The 19307-nt window shown below is 43.7% G+C and overlaps 1 protein-coding gene across 4 annotated transcripts in view; it reads left to right on the top strand.

Moving 5' to 3' along the window:
• cdc42bpab (CDC42 binding protein kinase alpha (DMPK-like) b) overlaps positions 1-19307 on the top strand; it is an 89305-nt gene that overhangs the window by 66793 nt on the left and 3205 nt on the right. The window contains exons 20-44 of one of the 4 annotated variants that reach the window (XM_037981652.1): positions 2800-2924; positions 4045-4150; positions 4395-4543; positions 4620-4711; positions 5067-5143; positions 5840-5887; positions 6599-6637; positions 8238-8363; positions 8980-9063; positions 9144-9249; positions 9338-9474; positions 9601-9740; positions 10123-10204; positions 10316-10535; positions 10709-10771; positions 10940-11193; positions 12065-12189; positions 12282-12496; positions 12569-12666; positions 12873-12957; positions 13069-13192; positions 13734-13851; positions 14993-15110; positions 15199-15356; positions 17123-17197. In XM_037981652.1, coding sequence (XP_037837580.1) covers positions 2800-2924; positions 4045-4150; positions 4395-4543; positions 4620-4711; positions 5067-5143; positions 5840-5887; positions 6599-6637; positions 8238-8363; positions 8980-9063; positions 9144-9249; positions 9338-9474; positions 9601-9740; positions 10123-10204; positions 10316-10535; positions 10709-10771; positions 10940-11193; positions 12065-12189; positions 12282-12496; positions 12569-12666; positions 12873-12957; positions 13069-13192; positions 13734-13851; positions 14993-15110; positions 15199-15356; positions 17123-17197 — 2964 coding nt within the window. The remainder of the gene's footprint in view (positions 1-2799; positions 2925-4044; positions 4151-4394; positions 4544-4619; positions 4712-5066; positions 5144-5839; positions 5888-6598; positions 6638-8237; positions 8364-8979; positions 9064-9143; positions 9250-9337; positions 9475-9600; positions 9741-10122; positions 10205-10315; positions 10536-10708; positions 10772-10939; positions 11194-12064; positions 12190-12281; positions 12497-12568; positions 12667-12872; positions 12958-13068; positions 13193-13733; positions 13852-14992; positions 15111-15198; positions 15357-17122; positions 17198-19307) is intronic. The other 3 variants (XM_017409145.3, XM_017409143.3, XM_017409146.3) reach the window with 3 other exon arrangements.

Genomic DNA, 19307 nt, shown 5'->3' with positions numbered 1-19307 from the left:
CCCCCCCCCCCCCGAGTTAAATGGTTTCTAATAAGTGGGAGGCGTTTGAGTATGTGGAAAAAAATGCGAGAGCCGTTTTTAAAATCTGCGACTGATAAAAGGCAGAATGTCAGACTGAAATCCACAGAATGTGGGGAAAATATCGCTGTAGTAACTTTATTTATTGTTTTGGGTTTTTTCACGTTTTAAATTATGGCTTTTCCAAAAGGCCTCAGGGCTGATTTGATCCGACCGTGTGCTCGACTGCCAAAATGTTTTATCTTTTAACACCAGTAATAAACGATCAAGAACTTTTCCCTAAACTTTCTATTTTTATTTCTGATGCCTGCAGGTGCCTGTTGTATAAGTTTATCAATCTATCAATGATCAGTTGTTAGATTATAGGAATCAACAATTTCCCCTAATAAGGCTATTTGTTATTATTATTATTATTATTATTATTATTATTATTATTCAGTGTTTGCTTCAAATTAGATTTCTACAAAACAAAGCATAATTAGAACTTCGGTTCACATGCGAGAAAATTGTTTTGCTACAACTTCCAATTTTAAGTTCTTTTGTTTGTAAAAAAAAACATTCAAATAAAAAAAAAAGAGGAAACATTAGTTTTTTAAGTGAGCTGGAGATTAAAGCAGTAAATCCTTATTTATCTGGTTTAATAGTGATTGATAGTGATTTGTTTCCGGTGTTTCCCAAACCTTTCAGCTTCTGATCCTCAACATAACAGTGGCAGAGGCCTGTGAGCCCAAATATCACAGGATTAGGTGTTCAAACTTGGCTAAAAAACCAATAATGAAAAGTATAATGACAACACATAGTATCTTTTCTTAATTCATGACTACTGCGTTTGTTATTTGTTTGTAACAGTTACGGTGAGAATGCGTCTGTAGCATTCAATTTGACTTTCATTTGATTTCTGGAGAGGCCCTGACTTAGTGACCCACAGTGGGGTCCCGACCACAGCAATGGAAACCACCGTGCTAAAGCACAAATAAAGACACTTAGTGTCACTGTTCTGCTGAGCGAGTCTCTGTTTGACGTTAGATATGTTTATTTGTCTGAAGGGATAATGTTTATGTTCATTAAACTGTAGTCTCACACACACACACACACACACACACACACAAAGTACAGCGCACAAAGATGAAATGATGTCCGAGGCAGAAGGGAGTTTGGGAATATTTTCCCCCATCCTGCTCTCCATGAGCCTCTTCAGAACTAAAACATCTCGAAGTTAAAGGGATAGTTTGGTCATTTTTGAAACGATCTTTTGTCAAATAGTTATCAGTAAGGACCTCATCAGCTGTGAAATTGATCATACGGCACAGAGTACAGAGAAAGGAAAACAAAAGTTCACCTAGAGTCTGACTCAAGGCTTGACAGACCATTTATAGTGTTTTTTAAAGGCAAATAAAACAACTTTTGCTCAAAAATGATGATGATGATGAACTGATGTGATAGGATGCTACGTTAGTTAAAATAAACTTCAGAACTTCTGCATGACACTGTTTTAGTTTGCGTCTGCGTGCTGTGGCAGCTGACTGCATCGGTCCGCTGAGCGAACGTTCGGACTGACGAGACGTTCTGATCAGGCGGGTCGACACATTCAGCTCCCTCAGGACGCACGCATTTATAATAGTAACGTGGAGGATTTTCAGAAAACGACAATAAAGTAAACATTTCTGAGCAAGAGTTGTTTCATTTGCCTAAAAGTTGCAAATGAGGACCGTGCTGGGTATAAACCATTAACCCAGCTGTCGGAGAACTTCTTCCTCGTTCTCTGTACTCTGTGCTCTGTCTCAGCTAATATGGTACCAATTACTGATAACTATTTGACAGAACATCACTTCAGAAAGCACCGAACTAACCCTTTAAGGTTCCTCAGATGGCAGATCAGGGTCCAGATCTTACCCTCTGATTTTGCTTTAAGATTTTAGTGCAACTGGCATGATAGTGTTATAATTTATTCTTCTTCCTGATGTGTGTGGTCATTTTGTCAACTAGTTTGCTTTCTTTGGCTTCAGTGTAATGACTGATGCCTGAGCATGAGAGGATGGTTCTGAAACAGTGAATTAAAGAGCACGTCCTGCCTCTGATGAGGTGCCGTGTCTCTGTTCATCCTTTAGCAACCTTTACGAAGAAAACGCTTCCCGTTGGAGGGGAACTCTTCATTCAGATTTGTTTTAACAATGCTAAAAGGGCAGCATTGATTATATTCCACTTTGTGTTTATTCCAGCGGCCTAAAGCCTTTTCCACACACTCGACCGGCCTCACACCTTTAAAAAACGGAAACCACCATTTTCAACACAACACTGTCTTGGCTTGTTCTTGACATCACAGTCCTGACAGGAGGCAAGACATCAAAAATGCGCCCACATAGTAAAGTAGTTAGGCAAACAGTCGGGCAGTTTCAGACCTGTAATGATGCTTTCATGGTAACACACACACACACACCAATTTTCCCCTCAATAGATTTAAAACAATGTTTTTATGCAATCCACACCCCTGAATGTGTTCTTGTGTAACTGAGTAGATTTTTGTTGTGCTGCATCTGGACACGTCACCATGAATCTGTCTTCATTGATACACTGATAGATTTTACACGTGTGTGTGTGTGGGTGGGTGTGTGTGCTCTGAGTTCAAGGCTGAACACCGTTGCAGTCTCACCCAGCTCGACCTGTTCGACTCATTACGCAGCGTGTTAGATCATTTTCCAGATGTCTGATGACAGCTTTACAGTTTGACACTTTCATTATGAAGTTAAATGGGATTTGTTTTTGTGCTCCCTCTGTGTTCAGTTGACCGGCATGTTTGAGAAGGTGAGCAGCTCCAACCGGCAGCTGGAGAACGAGATGAGGGAGCTGGCTGATAAAAAGGAGAGCGTGGCCCACTGGGAGGCCCAGATCACAGAAATCATCCAGTGGTAAGACTCAGAACCCAAACTAGGACTGAACACATTCACATATCCGCACAACAACCTTCTCAAGTGTCCAAAAGTACAGCCCCCAGGCGTCTCCTTTTCCACTCGAGTTATGGCACAAACTGAGACACACACGCTCTGTAGCGGTGTATCGGGTTCCTCCTTACTGTAAAGCTGCAGCATGTCTCACATACCTCTGAAGATGGTCGAGCTGCTCGACCCTCCCTTCCTCTCAGATCATTTCCCATGGCAGCTGACGCTTCGCCAGCTGCTCGGACCAGCCTGAAGTCTTCGCATAGCGCACATACCACACACACTTGCACACAAGAACACACCGCCGCAGAAACATGCTTTGAGCGTTACGGCCACAACACATTCCAAACGTGCACGTACAAATGCTCACTTAGAGTTGGAAGAATTGAGGAACCAGTGTCGCCACCTGGTGGTGAACCGTTACCTCTGTGGAGCAGGGAGCAGTTTGAAAACACAAGTTGTGTGTATTTCTTCTCACAAACTTTAATTTGCTGTATTTCCATATTATGTGGAAATTGAAATACATTCGAGTTTACTGTAATCTTAAATTAGTAAATGAATTAAATCAGTGGCAATGTGTACTGAACAACCTGCTGGTGTGAAACAACGCCACGTTAGCTAATATTAAAACTCTACAGTTTTGCACGACACAGTTTGTTTAGTTTGTTGCTGTTTTTACAACCGAACAACATCAGTGTTACGACACAAATGTACTGAGCGCAGACCGTGTTTATGCCGATGGTGCACGTCTCCAAGGCTCTGGTGGTTCACCACTGGTGTCAATTTAACTTTACCAACATTTTATTTGCTGACAGATTACTGGAGGCTTCCTGTGAAAATGTGACAATGAAAATGTGACAATGTTACTTAGAATTTTTTTTCTTCAGCCCTTTAAAACACAATTTATTAAAGTCAGTTTTATATATATATTTGTTTTTTTTAAAGAAAGACTAAAATAGTTTCACAGTAGGAAACTGTGAAATGATGCTAAAAACAAGTTTGATGTATCACAGCATATCTTTTGCCTTTTATGAATGAGTGAAATTTGCTTGTTTGTATTAAAGTACTGACTGTAATGTGTGTGTTGCAGGGTGAGTGATGAGAAGGATGCTCGGGGTTACCTGCAGGCTTTGGCCACTAAGATGACTGAGGAGCTGGAGGGCCTGAGAAACACCAGCCTCGGAGCCAGAGCCACGGTAACAAATATTCACCAACATTGTTTTTATTTACTGGAGGAGCTGCAGAGTCAAATAAAATGACCTGTGATTGTTGGTAGACAAGAAATCTCTGGTTATGTTTGGAAAAATTAAAGCTTATTCTGTTATTTTTATTAGATTTGTCAATAAAAACAAGATTGAAATATCTGAAGTTCCCTGATATTTTCTGCCCCAGCTGCTTCCTTCTTGTTTCATGTTTATCTTTACGTCTTCTCTGTTTTAGGACATGCCGTGGAAGATGCGGCGTTTTGCCAAGCTGGACATGTCTGCTCGCCTGGAGCTGCAGTCGGCGCTGGACACTGAGATCAGAGCCAAGCAGAGCATCCAGGATGAGCTGAACAAGGTCAAAGCTGACAGCATTTCCACCGAATGGTAAGTGCGCCTCGCCGCCACAGCCGATCAGACTCCCACTACTGCGTCTGACACATTACGGTCTGTGATCCACCAGTAAACTGCAGGAGGTGGAGAGTAAAAACCAGGAGCTGCTCGCGGAGATCGAACGGCTGAAAAAGGAGACGGAGGAGCTGCGGCTGCGGAGGGGTAAACTTAACAAATACACGCACAAAGAATTGGCGAGTAAACTGCACACAGATGCAGACAAATCCTTTGTTTGCACACAGTGATCTTAGCGGTAATAAGGTCTTTGTAAAGCTTTAGTGTAAAGTGTGTTAATGGACTCTGCAGACTGAAGAGATTATCTCAGAAAATGAGCGTTTTGTTATAATCAGAGCTCTTTGCTTTAGCACTTATATGTGTACACAAAAATGTATTGTTCTTTAGGTCATATGAAACCTGGCCCAGGTCTTAGAAAGAGTCCTGTGACTCATTTTGTTTAAGTCACTCTTTGATGTTTTAATGCCAAACCATGCTGGTGTTATTTGTTCTGTGTCTGAAGGTGTCAAACACCAGGACTCCCAGAATTCCTTCTTGGCTTTTCTCAACGCGCCCACCTCGGCCCTCGACCAGTTCGATGTAAGTTTTCCCACAAAGATCCTCATTTAAATAAAAGTGTTCGAACATTCATCTGCATCAGTTCAAAAGATGTTTGGGACGTTTTGAAGCAGGATTCTGTTAAAAGGTTATGAACTATTAATATCTTACCTGCTGTAGATAGCTCTTTGAACAACCTCAGTTTGTAGAAGGCAGCTTAAAACCTTTACACTGCTGTCAGTTTCACAGCACAGGTATTTACGAATCAGTGTTTTGTTTTTGTGTTTTTCCAAGCTAGCTGTAGCACGTCCAGTGCAGCCTGAAGGCATCGTCTGCAGAAAAATCATAATATTTCTGTAGGAAAAACCATGTGACACTGCTGCCAGTGTAAAGATTTAAAAGATAGTTTGCATAAACTGCTATGAAATGTTGAAAACTGGAGTTGATTAAAGATGCCAAAATCAGATTTTAAAGTGTCTCTTTTTGGACTAGCCGTTAGCTCATCAGTCTGGTCAGACTTAAAGTCTGTTTCTTCAAACTGAAGTTATTCATAGATCTATTTACTACAAGCTGGATATTATTTGTCCTAACCTTTCCACAGAACCCCACTTCCAAATGGTAAAAATCTCTCTTTATGTGGGTGAAAGGTCATTAATTTGTTTATGCTTCCTTTAATTTTGATCACAATAAAATGTCTGTATTTTTGGTTGTTTTTCTTGCATCACTTTGGTACATCAGGACTCTTATTCCTCATCCTCATCTTCTTTAATTGAGTTTTGGGAAGATGTAAGTTCGTCTCGAGTAGATGGAAGTCCGTGTGTGTTTCATGTCCATGTAGAAGCAGCTTGTTTGACTCTGAGCATAAAGTGTAAAAACAATTAAATCTGTTGTGATAGTGGACGAGCAGTGTTTTGGTCTCATAGGTTCACAGAGGGTTTGAAAACGCCTCAGAACCAACGTCACGTTTTGTCTCCTTTACTTGCTGTTCACCACAGGTGTTACGGTTCCTCGTGCTGACTTTCCCAAGCTTCTCCTTCCTGATCGTGTGCATTTATTCCATCAGCACCTGTTTAACTCTCTCAGTTTCTGTCCTCGGTGCTCCTCTGATGGTCAAACCACCGTCTGACGCAGTGCCTCCCAACCAGAGGAGCTCTGTATGAGCGGAGGCTCGTACAGGAAAGCACAACAGAAATAACTCGGGTTTAGTTTGAAGAATAAAGCCCTAATGTCAAATTAGGCATTATATTTGGCACCTAAACCTCTACCTTTTGGGAATGAGTTAAAGTAAAAGATGAACAGCTGAAAAAAGGTTAAATGAGATTTGACTAAAAGAGAACACGCTATCAAACTAACAAAAGGTTGGGAGCCACTGCCTGGTGTAATCGTTTTTCTCTTGTACCATTGTCCCGTTTCTCCCCGAGTCTGTTTAAAACACGTGTTTTCAGCCGTTCTGATATTCACTCATGTGTGTCTCTGCCTGTCTTCCTGCCACTGAAGCGCTCGCCGTCCATTGGCCCGACTAGCAAAGGCAGACGTGTAAGCACCACCACTGCGCTCTGCAACCTTCTCCTTTAAAGTGTCTCTTCTGTCTCACCTGTGTCGCCTTATCGCCCGTCTGTTTGATTGCATGGCAACGGGAACAACATATTTCTGTTATTATTGGGCATTACTGATGTGGTGTTAGTGTGTGTTTATTTTTAGTGTGTCTGTGTTGATGCTTGTGTATGATTTGTTGTTTCAGTGTTGAAATGAGCTCGATCACCAGGCTGTGATGGGTTTAGAAAACAAAGTTTATTAAAGTGGTGGTTTGTTTCCTTTGGGGCTACAAGTGGATCAAACTCATTTCTACCACAATGCATTGGGTTGCAAAAGTATTCACCTCCTTGGTATTCTTTCTGTTTTGATGCCTCACAGCCTGATAGTTCAAAGGATTTTCAGTTTGGCTGTAAGTAATGGACCTACACAAAATACTCCAGGTGAATGAGGTGAAATATGGAGAAAAAAATGTTTTAAATCATTCTGAAAAGTATCAAACTGAATAATGCATCCACCTCATTGTGCAGATCATGAGAGAAAGTTGTGGAATAGTATAGATCAGAAAACATCTCAAACCCTGAACATCCCTTTCAGCATTGTTATCAAATCAATCAAATTTTATTTTTATACCACATTTCAGCAGCAAGGCATTTCAAGGTGCTTTACATAATTAAAAAACAAAATAAAAACAGCATGTGACAATGAATAAACAGTAAGAAAGAGAAAAACATCGAAGACATCAAAAACCCGCACTCTAACCCTAATTTAGCCATAAGCAACTCTAAACAGGTGGGTTTTAAGTTGAGATTTAAAGGCACCCAGTGTTTCAGCTGTTTTACAGTTTTCTGGAAGTTTGTTCCAAATTTGTGGTGCATAGAAACTGAAAGCTGCTTCTCCTCATTTGGTTCTGGTTCTGGGGATGCAGAGCAGTCCAGAAGCAGAAGATCTGAGGGGTCTAGACAGTTGGTACAGCGATAACAGATCTTTAATGTATTGTGGTGCTAAACCGTTCAGTGATTTATAAACTAACAACAGTATTGGGACTTGTTAAATAAACCAATAATAAAAATGGAAAGATTAAAAACCACAGCCAACCTGCCTGTGGTTCACCTTCCAGCAGGACAACGACCCTAAACCCTCTGCTGAAGCTACATTCAGGTGGTTTAAGGAGATCCAGTTAAAGGTCCTGGAATGGTTCAGTCAAAGTCCAGACCTCCATCCAGGTCCCCTGGATGGGGAATATAGATGCACACACCACTTTTCAGGACGTTTTTCCATTTAACTTGATTAATTTAGAGTATTTTTGTGTAGGTTCATGATTTATTTCTTCAGGTTGTAAGACAACAAAATAGAGAAAGTGCTGTGGAGGATATAACCTACTGTATTGTTCTTAAGCATGGATGCTGCATGTTTTTATTCAGGTAGTTTTACTTGGCTAACAGTTTGTGTTACCCCCTTTTGTCTCCATTTCTTTAACTTTCTCTATTCTTTGTTCATTTCTCATCATCTTTTCTTCATCCTCCTCTCCCCTGCCCTTCCGTCTCGTCTCGATCGTTCCTGTATTCATACCGTCTTCTTCTCCCTGCCTTGTTCTCGGCAGGTGGACTCTATGGACACCATGAATAACTTCACCCCCTCCAACACTCCATCACGGGACGATGACAAGTCCCACCTCAAGTCCCGCTCGCGTTCACCTTCCATGGCCAGTGACGTGGAGCCCATAGAGGTCAGAAAATACCAAAAAACTGTGGTGTTTTAACAAACAACAAAAGTGGCTTTACCGCCTCCTCGACTCTACTCGCCAAGATAAGGTTTTCTTTTAGTTAACTGCCTGATGTTGGTATTTGAAACATTCGAAGGGTCAAAGGAACCCCCATACTTTAAAAAAAATTTGAAGATGACAAAGATATTCAGAATATTCAGTAGAAACTTAACGAGAATGTTTGGCATGTTGCTGAACAACAATGAAACATTTCCGTTACGTGTTCAGCTGAAACTGCAGTTCAATGCTCGTGTTGAGACGGTCATCCGGTGTCAAACTCCATTCCTCTGGGCCGCTCTCCTGCATGTTTTAGACGTGTTCTTGCTTTAAAACACCTGCTTTAAATGGACGACTTGTTGCCATGCTCCTGGAGAACTTGATGATTTGGTGAGGAGGTAATTAAACCATTTGAATCAGGTGCGTTGGAGCAAAAAAACCTAAAACTCTGGAGTCTGACACCCCTGAATTAGAGATAAATTGGTTACAGAAGAACACTGAAACCAGGAGAGTCCAGCTGAAATCAGAGATCCCAGAGTGGATGACCTCCCTGCTCAGAGTTTTTGTCTGTTTTGTTCTCCAGTTGATAGACCATCCACCCCGTACAGTTCAGACCTCCACCATGCGCTCAGGAGGGTATGGTAGTATTGGACGCTCTTCACCCAAGGTGAGATGTTTTTCCTAAAGAGTTCTTCTCTGCTGGACAACAGTTTGCTAACCACTGACTGTTATTTCCACTTCACACAGCCCAAAGCTCACCAGTTTGTTGTAAAGTCCTTCAGCACGCCCACAAAGTGTAACCAGTGCACCTCCCTGATGGTGGGGCTCATTCGACAGGGTTGTACATGTGAAGGTAGGAAAAGGAGAAACTTTAAAATGTTTTAAATGGTGATTGGTTCTGAAGCGTTCTCATGCGTGTCTCCCCGTGTTTTTGTGTCCAGTGTGTAATTTTTCCTGCCATGTCACGTGTGCGGACAAAGCTCCAGCCGTGTGTCCGGTGCCCCAGGATCAGACCAAGGGTCCGCTGGGCATCGATCCCCAGAGGGGGATCGGGACGGCATATGAAGGTCACGTGAGGGTGAGTATGCCTCGGAGCGGCCTGCTAAAAGCCGGTCAGTTTAAAAACACTTGGATTTGTAGCTGCCGCACGGCTTTTCAAACTCTGTACTTGGTTCAGGTTTCTTATTGTTTGTTTGTGTTTCAGGTGCCCAAACCCTCGGGGGTGAAGAAGGGTTGGCAGAGGGCGATGGCTGTGGTGTGTGACTTCAAACTGTTCCTGTATGAACTGGGAGAGGGAAAAGCAACACAACCAAGTGTGATAGTCAGCCAAGTCATAGATATGAGGTACACAAGTCCCAGCTCCTCTTCAGACCCCATCAGAGGCCTGTCCGGGTTTCTGTGTCAGGTCTATAAGTTAAAATAAAAACAGGATTCCTCTTCTGCTTTATAAAAAACCTAAGTAAAACATTTATCTTGTTGTGCTTCTGGTATAAAATTCAGACAAAGTCAGACATCCAGCTGTAGTCTGATGGTGTTTTTTTAACTGAGACTTACAGCTGCAGGCGTCTAAAAGCCTGTTTCCAATAAATTCAAACGGCATGCCCATAAGAGCAGGAAAAACTAAAATGTTATATTATAATATTTCATCAGTCCAGGATCGTCTGAAACCCAGTAAAATTTGCAGTAAATTCAGTTGAAACGAACTTGTCATGTTTTTGTCTCTCAGGGACGAGGAGTTTTCGGTCAGTTCTGTTCTCGACTCGGACGTCATCCACGCCAGTCGCAAAGACATTCCCTGTATATTCAGAGTGAGTCGTCTTTAACGCTTCTGCTGCTGCTTTCTTGAAATAGGAACAACTTACTGGAACCGAGCTCCATCAGAACCCCATGGAACCCTCAGCACTGCGTTCTGTCCTCAGGTGACGGCGTCCCAGCTCTCTCCCTCCAGCAGCCATAAGACCTCCATCCTGATCCTGGCTGACAGCAATCAGGAGAGGAACAAGTGGGTGGGCCTCCTCAACGAGCTGCACCGCATCCTCAAGAAGAACAAGCTGAAGGAGCGCTTTGTCTACGTCCCCAAGGAGGCCTACGACAGCACGCTGCCCCTCATCAAGACCACCCAGTCTGCTGCTATCATAGGTGAGAACTCGAGCCTCAGGAGGTCCGACAAGAAGAGGGACTGTCTTGGCTTGTTCTTAGGGACTTAATGCTCTGATGTTCTTGTTTAAGAGTGTAGAGAAGAAGCGTTTACTGAGTTGTTACTTTGGTCTTCCTCGCTCTGATTGGCGTTTCCGCTCCTTTCTGTCCTTCAGATCATGAACGTGTCGCCCTGGGCAACGAGGAAGGCCTTTTTGTTGTTCATGTAACCAAAGATGGTACGATCCACCTCAGATGATTTTTGTTTGTTATTTCTGAAGTTTGATTCCTCAGCTTTTTGTGGAAATGCTCGGAGAAATAAACTCATAAGTGATTATTATCAAGCTTTTCCCTTCTTGTCGTCTTTCCTTCCTCCGCTCACTCCTGCGCTCTCCGTCCATCTTCAGAAATAATCCGCGTGGGAGACAACAAGAAGGTCTACCAGATCGACCTGATCCCGCAGGAGCAGCTGCTGGCAGTCATCTCGGGCAGGAACCGCCACGTGCGCCTCATCCCCACGCATGCTCTGGACGGCCGCGAGACGGACTCCAACAAGCTGGCTGAAACCAAAAACTGCCAGACCATCGTCTCCGGCACGGTCCGAAACGGCTCCCTCACCTGCCTCTGTGTGGCCATGAAAAGTAAAATCATCTGTTACGAGGTGAGAACCCCCCCATCTGTGGTGGGTAATAATACAATGAAGACTGGAGCTTCCTGTTGACCTCAGCAGCTCCAAGACGACACGACAACATTCATGTTCTTTGTGTGTAGATATTTAAAGGGATATGTCAGGCAGTTTGAAATGGGATTCTGTGGAAATGTAATGATCAACTAATATCTCACTTATTTTAGATGGCTCTGTGTGTTACAGCTAGCTGCAGCTGCTGCTATCTACACTTGTAAATAACTACGGAGTTCAGTGTAAACAACCATTTAATGAGAAACTGGTGACAGAGTAAAACGTCTACATGAACTGCTGTGATATTTTTGGGATTGAATTTGTTTTAAAGTGGCAGCGATCCTCTTCAGCTCGTCAGCGCGGTCAGACTTACACTCAGTCTGCTCTACTCTGGATGTGTTTTTAAAACAGAAATGTTTTTCTTAGTTTGTATTTTTTTTCCTCCATCAACTCATTCTGATAAAAAAAGCTAAAAAAAAAAAAACGTCTGTAAAAACACCTCCGTCTTTGTTTGGGCTTCTGAAAAGCTCTGTGTCTCTTTTTAAAAATTCTCAGCTTTTCTACCAAAACCTCAGTTTGTGGACTGAAGGTGCAAACGCAGCAGGAAAAAAGTTGTTTATAAAAGCATCCAGATTAGTGTGGATGAGGCCAGACACTCTTATTTTTTTTACAAAGAGCTTTCTACAGCAGGTAAGATATTTATTCTTTATAACCTTTCCACAGAACCCCACTTCAAAGTGTCCAAAATATCTCTTTAATGTGACGTAATAGTTCAACCAAATGACTGTAAATTACACCAGAATCATTTGTTCAGTCTAACATGTCTTTTATCCCCCGTCTGTTTGTGATGCAGGTGAATAAGGTTAAATCCCGTCACCGTGTGCTGCGGGAGCTGCAGGTCCCGGGCCCCGTTCAGTGGATGGGTCTGCTCAGTGAGCGCCTGTATGTGGGGTACCAGTCCGGCTTCATGCGCTACAGGTACTTTTTGTTTATCTCTGGGTCTAAAAGCACCACAGATGGGTTCAATTCTTCATAAATGTATGACTTATTGTTTGCGACGACCTCCGCAGTCTCCACGGCGACCTGTCCCCGGTCAGCCTCCTCTACCACGAGGACCACACCCTGGCCTTCATCTCGCAGCAGAATCTGAGCGCCCTGTGTGCTGTGGAGATTTCCAGCAAAGAGCTGCTGCTGTGCTTCAGCGCCATCGGGGTGTACGTGGACTCGCAGGGTCGCAGGTCGCGGCAGCAGGAGCTGATGTGGCCGGCTGTGCCCAACGCTGCCTGTGAGTGCAGGAATGATGGAGGCTGTGTTGTTCATACAGACGCAGGTGTAACCATCTTCTCCTTTTGTTCAGGCTACAACGCCCCCTACCTGTCGGTGTATAGTGAGAACGCTGTGGATGTGTTTGATGTGAACACCATGGAGTGGATCCAGACCATCCCTCTGAAGAAGGTTTGTGCTCCAACCGAACTCTTGGGCTCCACCTGGTGGACAAATAAACTCTGTTGTCTTACCTCTATAGTAACTCTTTTTCTTCTTGTACTAAGCTGCCACAGATAAATAAAATACCCCCCCCCCCCCAAAAAAAAAAAAAAAAAAAATTTTTTTTTTGATAAAAAGAACTGACTGGTGAATTGATGTTTCTTCTTCTTCTGCAGGTGCGACCTCTGAATGTTGACGGCTCTCTGAACCTGCTGGGCCTGGAAACTGTGCGTCTTATTTACTTCAGAAACAAGATGGCTGGTGAGTCCTCCTACTTGTTCGGTAAAGAATTTGTGTTTGGAAAGCTGAAGTCGTCAGCAAGCAATCCGCACCACTGAAGTGACATTAAAGGTCTTTGTTGTGATGCTTCAGAGGGGGATGAGCTGGTCGTCCCGGAGACGTCCGACAACAGCAGGAAGCAGATGATGCGCAGCATGAACAACAAACGGCGCTTCTCCTTCAGAGTTCCTGAAGAGGAGCGACTTCAGCAGAGGAGGTACTGGACCAGAGGCAGCTCAGTCCCTTCTCTACTCACATTTATATTTACAGAGTATAGTATATTATATTTTCTGTCACTACTGGTTTTAGGACTCTCTTACATCTTTAACTGCCAATACATATAAGATTTAAGCACCTTCATTACCATCCAGCCGCCATCCTTCTGTTTCTGTTGCAGTGTTTTGATTCGCTACATTCCCTGCAGCTTTAGTAAAACGTGGCCTGATTGGGAATAGTGTGTCATGACTTTTTGTAGCACTACATCGTTCTGCGTAGGCAAACTTGCAAAAACTGCAAAGATTTCCAACAACAATGAAATTCTGGCGAAATGAGTAAGAAAACCCCAGACATAGAGCTCTGTAGTTCAGACATCCTTCACAGTAGAAATGTCGTTCATGGTTGATACAGGTGACAGAAAGTTGGACTTTACATGACTGAAGTGGCCTCTGAGATCTTTGACAGGTTGTTTGAAACGTTCTGGTTTGTTCTGTGGTTCCTGCTGAGGCTCCCCTCATGTGTTTGTCTCTTTGTGGCTCCAGAGAGATGCTGCGAGATCCAGAGATGAGGAACAAGCTAATCTCAAACCCCACCAACTTCAACCACGTGGCTCACATGGGACCAGGAGACGGGATCCAGATCCTCAAAGACCTGCCGATGGTATACACACACCAACACACACTCTGACCTAGTGCTGGGCGATATGGAAAAAATCCTATATCACGATATGGATAATTTTATATCACGATAACGATATATATCACGATATAACCCAATTACGTACGTTGTCAGTTATTCTCTGAAAAATATGAAAAAAAAAATCTAATTTCTTACTTTTTTCAAGCTTTATTTCTAAGTGACATTTAACTGAACTTTCACAAATGATTTTAGTGCAGCAATATATATGTACCTGTTACAACGTAACAGTATCAAATGACAACAGACTCCATTATCTTCAGCCTACAGTTTCATTTTCGTAACTTTCCCGGCTCTTTTACAACTTGTATTACCTTGCACTTTTTAGATTGTTAAATATTCTTTTTCGTGGTTCTTCTTTAAGTGATAGAAGAGGTTTGTTGTGTTGGCGTCAGATGAGAAAACAGTCTAATAGCAGAGTTAGCATTAGCATTAGCAGAGTCAGCATATTACTCTTTTTCTGCTCCGTGTCGGACTTCTTGAACCAAATCACAGACGTCCCCCTCGTTTTGGTAAAAGTCTTTCTTCTTGGGCTGCCTGCTAGCTGTCTCTACTTGTTGCGACCCCGAGTTTGATACTTCATGTGTCTCCATCTTTTAGCACTTATGGTGAAAACACCGCGCCGCACAGAAAGCCGCTGCTGTAAAGCAGCGTCATGTCGCAAAACAGAGGTTCTTCACAAAATAGTTATTTTTTCTTATTATTTATTACTTATATAAACTGAATGTATGCAAAGTGACAACACTAATACATTCGTCGTAGCCTACGTTATGAAATATTTACATGAATCATTGATACAATTATGATAGAAACGACAGAGACAATAGAAGAAAATATATCACTATATCGCTATATCGCCCAGCACTACTCTGACCTGTCTCAGGCCTGAAGCATGTATATTTGACACACTGCTAAGGGATCTGCACTGTCCTTTATTCTCACCTGATCTGAGCTGCTGTGTTTTTACATCTTTCTGTTCACACGTCTTCAGTAGAATCACGTTTGTGTCGACACGTTTGAGCACGTAAAGCTTGTAGCTGTGCACCCGCCCCTCACTCCTCTCCCCCCCTCGCTGCGCTCTCTGTCTCCCGCCTGTTTAAACCAGAACGTCCGTGTTCAGGAGAGCCGTGCGGGATTCAGCGGTTCAGTCAGCATCCCTTCCATCACCAAGAACCGGGCCGAGCCGGGCCGCTCCATGAGTGCCAGCAGCGGGCTGGGCATACGTGAGTGACGGCAGCGTGTGACATCTGATCTGTGTGTGTGTGTGTGGTGCTCCTTCGTGACCCGGCCCGTCCTCCTCTGTCCGTCCAGGCTCATCCTCTCAGAACGGTAGCGCTCTGCGCAGGGAGCTGTCAGGAGGAAGCTACGGATCCAAACGCCAGACCATGACCTCCCCCTCAGAGAGCTCCCTGTCCTCTGGAGGAGGCATGGACTGCGTCGACGCTCCGCTCTCGCAGTTTGACAGAGAGGTCAGTAAACACACAAAGAAACGGAACATGCAGCTCCATGTGCGGTCCACTCCAAACATCAAATTTATTTTGTATCTATAAGAGACGACTTAGAGGCTGTTTTAGTTTTTATTCAAAATGGATATAGTCATGGAGGGAAAAACAAGTCCACCCTCTTTAGATTTTAGGGTTATACTTTTCAGAAGGACAAAAAAATTATCAGGTCTTTACAAGGTTCTAAAATGATTCAAAAACACACAACAGATTCCACCATGTTGTTATATTATTATGTGGGGTCTTAAGGGAACCAAAAAGGTAGTCCACCCCATGAGCCAGCAGCTTGTAGGTTCTCTCAGTAGATGTTTTCTGTAGGATTTTATCAGTCTCTCCTATGGCGGTGGAGGAATTCTGGTCCACCCTTCTTTCCAACGTTGCTTCAGCTCATTGTGGTCTCTCATGGTCTTAGCTTCAGCTGTCAGACAGATGGCCTCACATTTAACTCCACAGAGGAGTCCATGGTTGACTCAGTGACTGTAACTAAGCCCAGACCATCATCCCTCCACCACCGTGCTGACAGCTGAAGTGAGGTGTTTATGTTGATATGTTGTTGGCGCTGTGCATCGGGGATCTTAGCAGCTGTCTTTTCAGTTTGTGAATAATCTTTCTCTCTGTAGACTGATGGACTCTAAATAGTTAGCAAATGACCTTTGACCCTTCCCCGATTGATGAGCAGAAACGGCTGCTTCTCGCAGGTCATTGCTGATGTTTTTCCTCTTTGGCGTTGTGTTAACACACACCTGTTTGCTCCAGAGCAGCAAAGTGGAAAAACTGCTTTTCTTGAGGCGATCACTGATGATCAGCAGCTCCTGACTGAAGCTGAACCTCTGAAGTCCTGAGGAAGCAGCAAGGGAGGACTTAGTTTTCACACACAAGGTTAAATTTTGTTTAATAAATAATAACATGGGATCTGTTGTGTGTCTTGAGGTTACAGCTGAATAATTTTAGAGCCTGTTAAAGACCAGATCATCTTGAATATGTCCTGCTACATAAAACCCAAGAACAGAGAGAAGGGGCTTTATTTTTTCCCCATGACTGTTTATTGTTTTAATCTGTATGAACTGCATCAGCTTTGGATGAATGAGTTTAAATGAAAACCACGATTATTTCTTGCCGTTCAGCTGTAGAAATTAGTCAAGAAGCTCCCAGATATGTGAAAATAGAATAGATCACATTGTTCCCCATTTAAAAAAAATAAAAATAAATAAAAAGCTCTGCTACCTTGTCTCATTGGTCACAAACATCCCACCACCTGTGAGCAGGATTCTCCCCTCGTCCCACCTCTCCTCCTGGTTAGCTCCCCCTGTAAGAGGTTTCATTCAGCTTGAGAAGCTTTTCCTCCTGCCCCGCCCCAGTGTGGCGTTCAGCTCCTCCCATGATGCCGTGCTGTGGATCAGTTCACAGAGACTCAGACTAGACTCCAGCAGTAGGAGCTCTGCCTGTCCATCGTCAAGGTTTCCAGCAGATGACTCAAATCAACCGCTGCTGTAGCGTTTACAGTCTTGGGCAGTGTCTACCTCCACCCACCCACCCACCCACCTGCGCTCTAACTGCCTGCACTCCCCCACCACCTGCGGCTCCCCATCCCTATAAGCCTGGACGCTCTCAGTTCCATTTCGCCCCATTTCTCGCCTCCCATCCTAACCCCGCGCTCCGCCGCCTGTCCCCTCCCCTCCCACCCCAGCATGTTGTCTGTGGGCTGGGCGCTGAGTGTGAACTCTCCTCTGCAGTGGCAGGCGGTCTCGCCGTCGGAGAAGACCCCCGATCTGAAAAGGGCTTTAAGGACCCTGCTTAGTAAGATGAAGGTAATGTGCTCAGCTGCAACGACCGCACCGAACACACAAAGTGAGAGCACCGTGTCGCTGTGTATCACACACACGCACATTATCAGCACCATCTCAGCCCTGTTACATCAGCAGCATCCGGCGGCTTGTTGCATCAGCTGCACCATCAGTCGCTCCGTCTGTGATCTGACTGATGGGTCCGACACTGCTTCTCATCGCTGCCCACCCAGCCAATCACAGAGCATGTCTGCCTCCATTCTGCTTCCTCGTGTCTCTGACCAGGAGAACCTACAAGCTGCAGTCAGCTCTCAGGGGTTTCTGAAACAAAAAAAAACAACAAAAAAAACTCCCACCGAAGTGATGAATGTGAGTCAGACTGGTTGGAAGTGAGGCTGCACGCTTCGTGTGAATCCTGCTGCACGTTAGAGTCACAAACACACTCGTGTCTCCTGAAGAAAACTTTCTGAAACTGCTGCTGTAGTGTTTGAGTTGTGATAGTTTGTAGCTTTGACGTGTCGGGTCGTAGAAACAATACCGTAGATATAAAAAGTCTCTCTCCCTCTGTTAAAATCCCAGTTTTTTGTGGTGTGCAAATAATTAGACCATAATGAATCATTTCCATTTTTTTCCTCCTTTTTCGGCATAAAGTAAAGATGAATGTCCTGCTCAACCAAAAATGTGTTGGTTGCATAAATGTGCACAGCCTTAGCTGATAATCAGGAGTCTGTCAGCAGCCACGCCTCGACTTGCTCATATTTGCCCATTCTTCTTGTTGAAGTGCTCCATGTCTGACAGATTGTGAGGGCATTTAGACATATTACTGACATATTATAGACATAATAAAATAATAGACAAACTGTCTCCTCCTCTTATTGTTGGGAGTTGAAGCCAGCTGGAACAGGTTTATGGGAGCTGCCATCTTGTATTTTTAAGACTGGTACAGGAACTGGCCGACAGGGAAGCTGGTCCCGTTCCGGCTTCAACATCCAGGTCCAAATCTGTCTTTGGTCATCCCACAGATCCAGTTTATGTCCGGACTCTGGTACAGCTATTCCAAAACAGAAATGCCGTATTTTCCGGACTACGAGGCGCACTTAAAACCCTTCAATTTTCTCAAAAAAACCACAGTGCGCCTTATAATCCGGAGCTCCTTATATATGTAAGAAGTCGTACTGTTTTAGTACGACTTTGGGAAACTACAAAGCTGCAGCGCTTGTAGCATTAAGGCTCAGTTATAGTCAAGCAGGGCTCAGCGCACGGACCTGAGCGAGCGCTGTAGGCGTTTATACTTGATGCTTACGTCGGTGCAGTATTCTCAGAAAAGATGGGGCTGTTTTCTTTTGCTTAATGCGTCTTATAAACTAGTGCGGAAAATAGGGTAGTTTTCAGGTAAAGCCATTCTTTTGTTGTTCTGGATGTGTGAAAACTAGAAATCCTCTTTACATTTGAAGGTTTTAGGCCAAAATACAAATAAACAGGTGTTTGGACCTATTCATAATTCTGTCCTCTAAAACTAGAAGAAACGCCACCCCACAGCATGATGCTGCCTCCTCTGTGCTTCACTGTGGTGGTTCAGGTTCATCAGACCACATTTCCCCGCAGGCCCTTTGGGAGACTTGATCCACTTCCTGTAATATTTATCAGGTCCTGGATGTTTTTTTTTTTTTTTTAATAAGAAAAGGTTTCTGTACCCCAGTCCAGACTTACAGAGAACACAGGAGATGGTTGTCACGCGTGGACCATGACTTCTACCTGTCAGAACCTCCTGCAGCTCCTCCCAGGCCAGTTTCTGTCTTCTGTTTCTAAGGCAGGGGAAATGCAGCAGAACAAAGGCAGTAATTAAATCAGTTATTAGTTGAAGGGCGTGCACACTTCTGCAACCGGCTTATTGCATCTTTTTAATATATTTCCTCACAGCTGATTTTTATTTCAGAATAAAGGTGTGAAACATTTTGAAATGATTTCTCATGGTTTCCTTTTTTGTACGTGACAATAAGCTGATGTTTTACCAGAGGTGGAGGCGTCTGAGTTCTGTGGTGTTTTAGATCAGAGCAGGACTGCTGCAGATCACTGACCTGGAAACGATTTACATCATATACAACACGAGCGGTTGTTAACCCCCCCCCCCCCC

The sequence above is a fragment of the Kryptolebias marmoratus genome, linkage group LG19 (assembly GCF_001649575.2).
Source record: "Kryptolebias marmoratus isolate JLee-2015 linkage group LG19, ASM164957v2, whole genome shotgun sequence".
Classification (NCBI taxonomy): domain Eukaryota; kingdom Metazoa; phylum Chordata; class Actinopteri; order Cyprinodontiformes; family Rivulidae; genus Kryptolebias; species Kryptolebias marmoratus.
The sequence above is the reverse complement of the archived record's forward strand: the minus strand, read 5'-3'. Positions and strand labels throughout refer to the sequence as shown.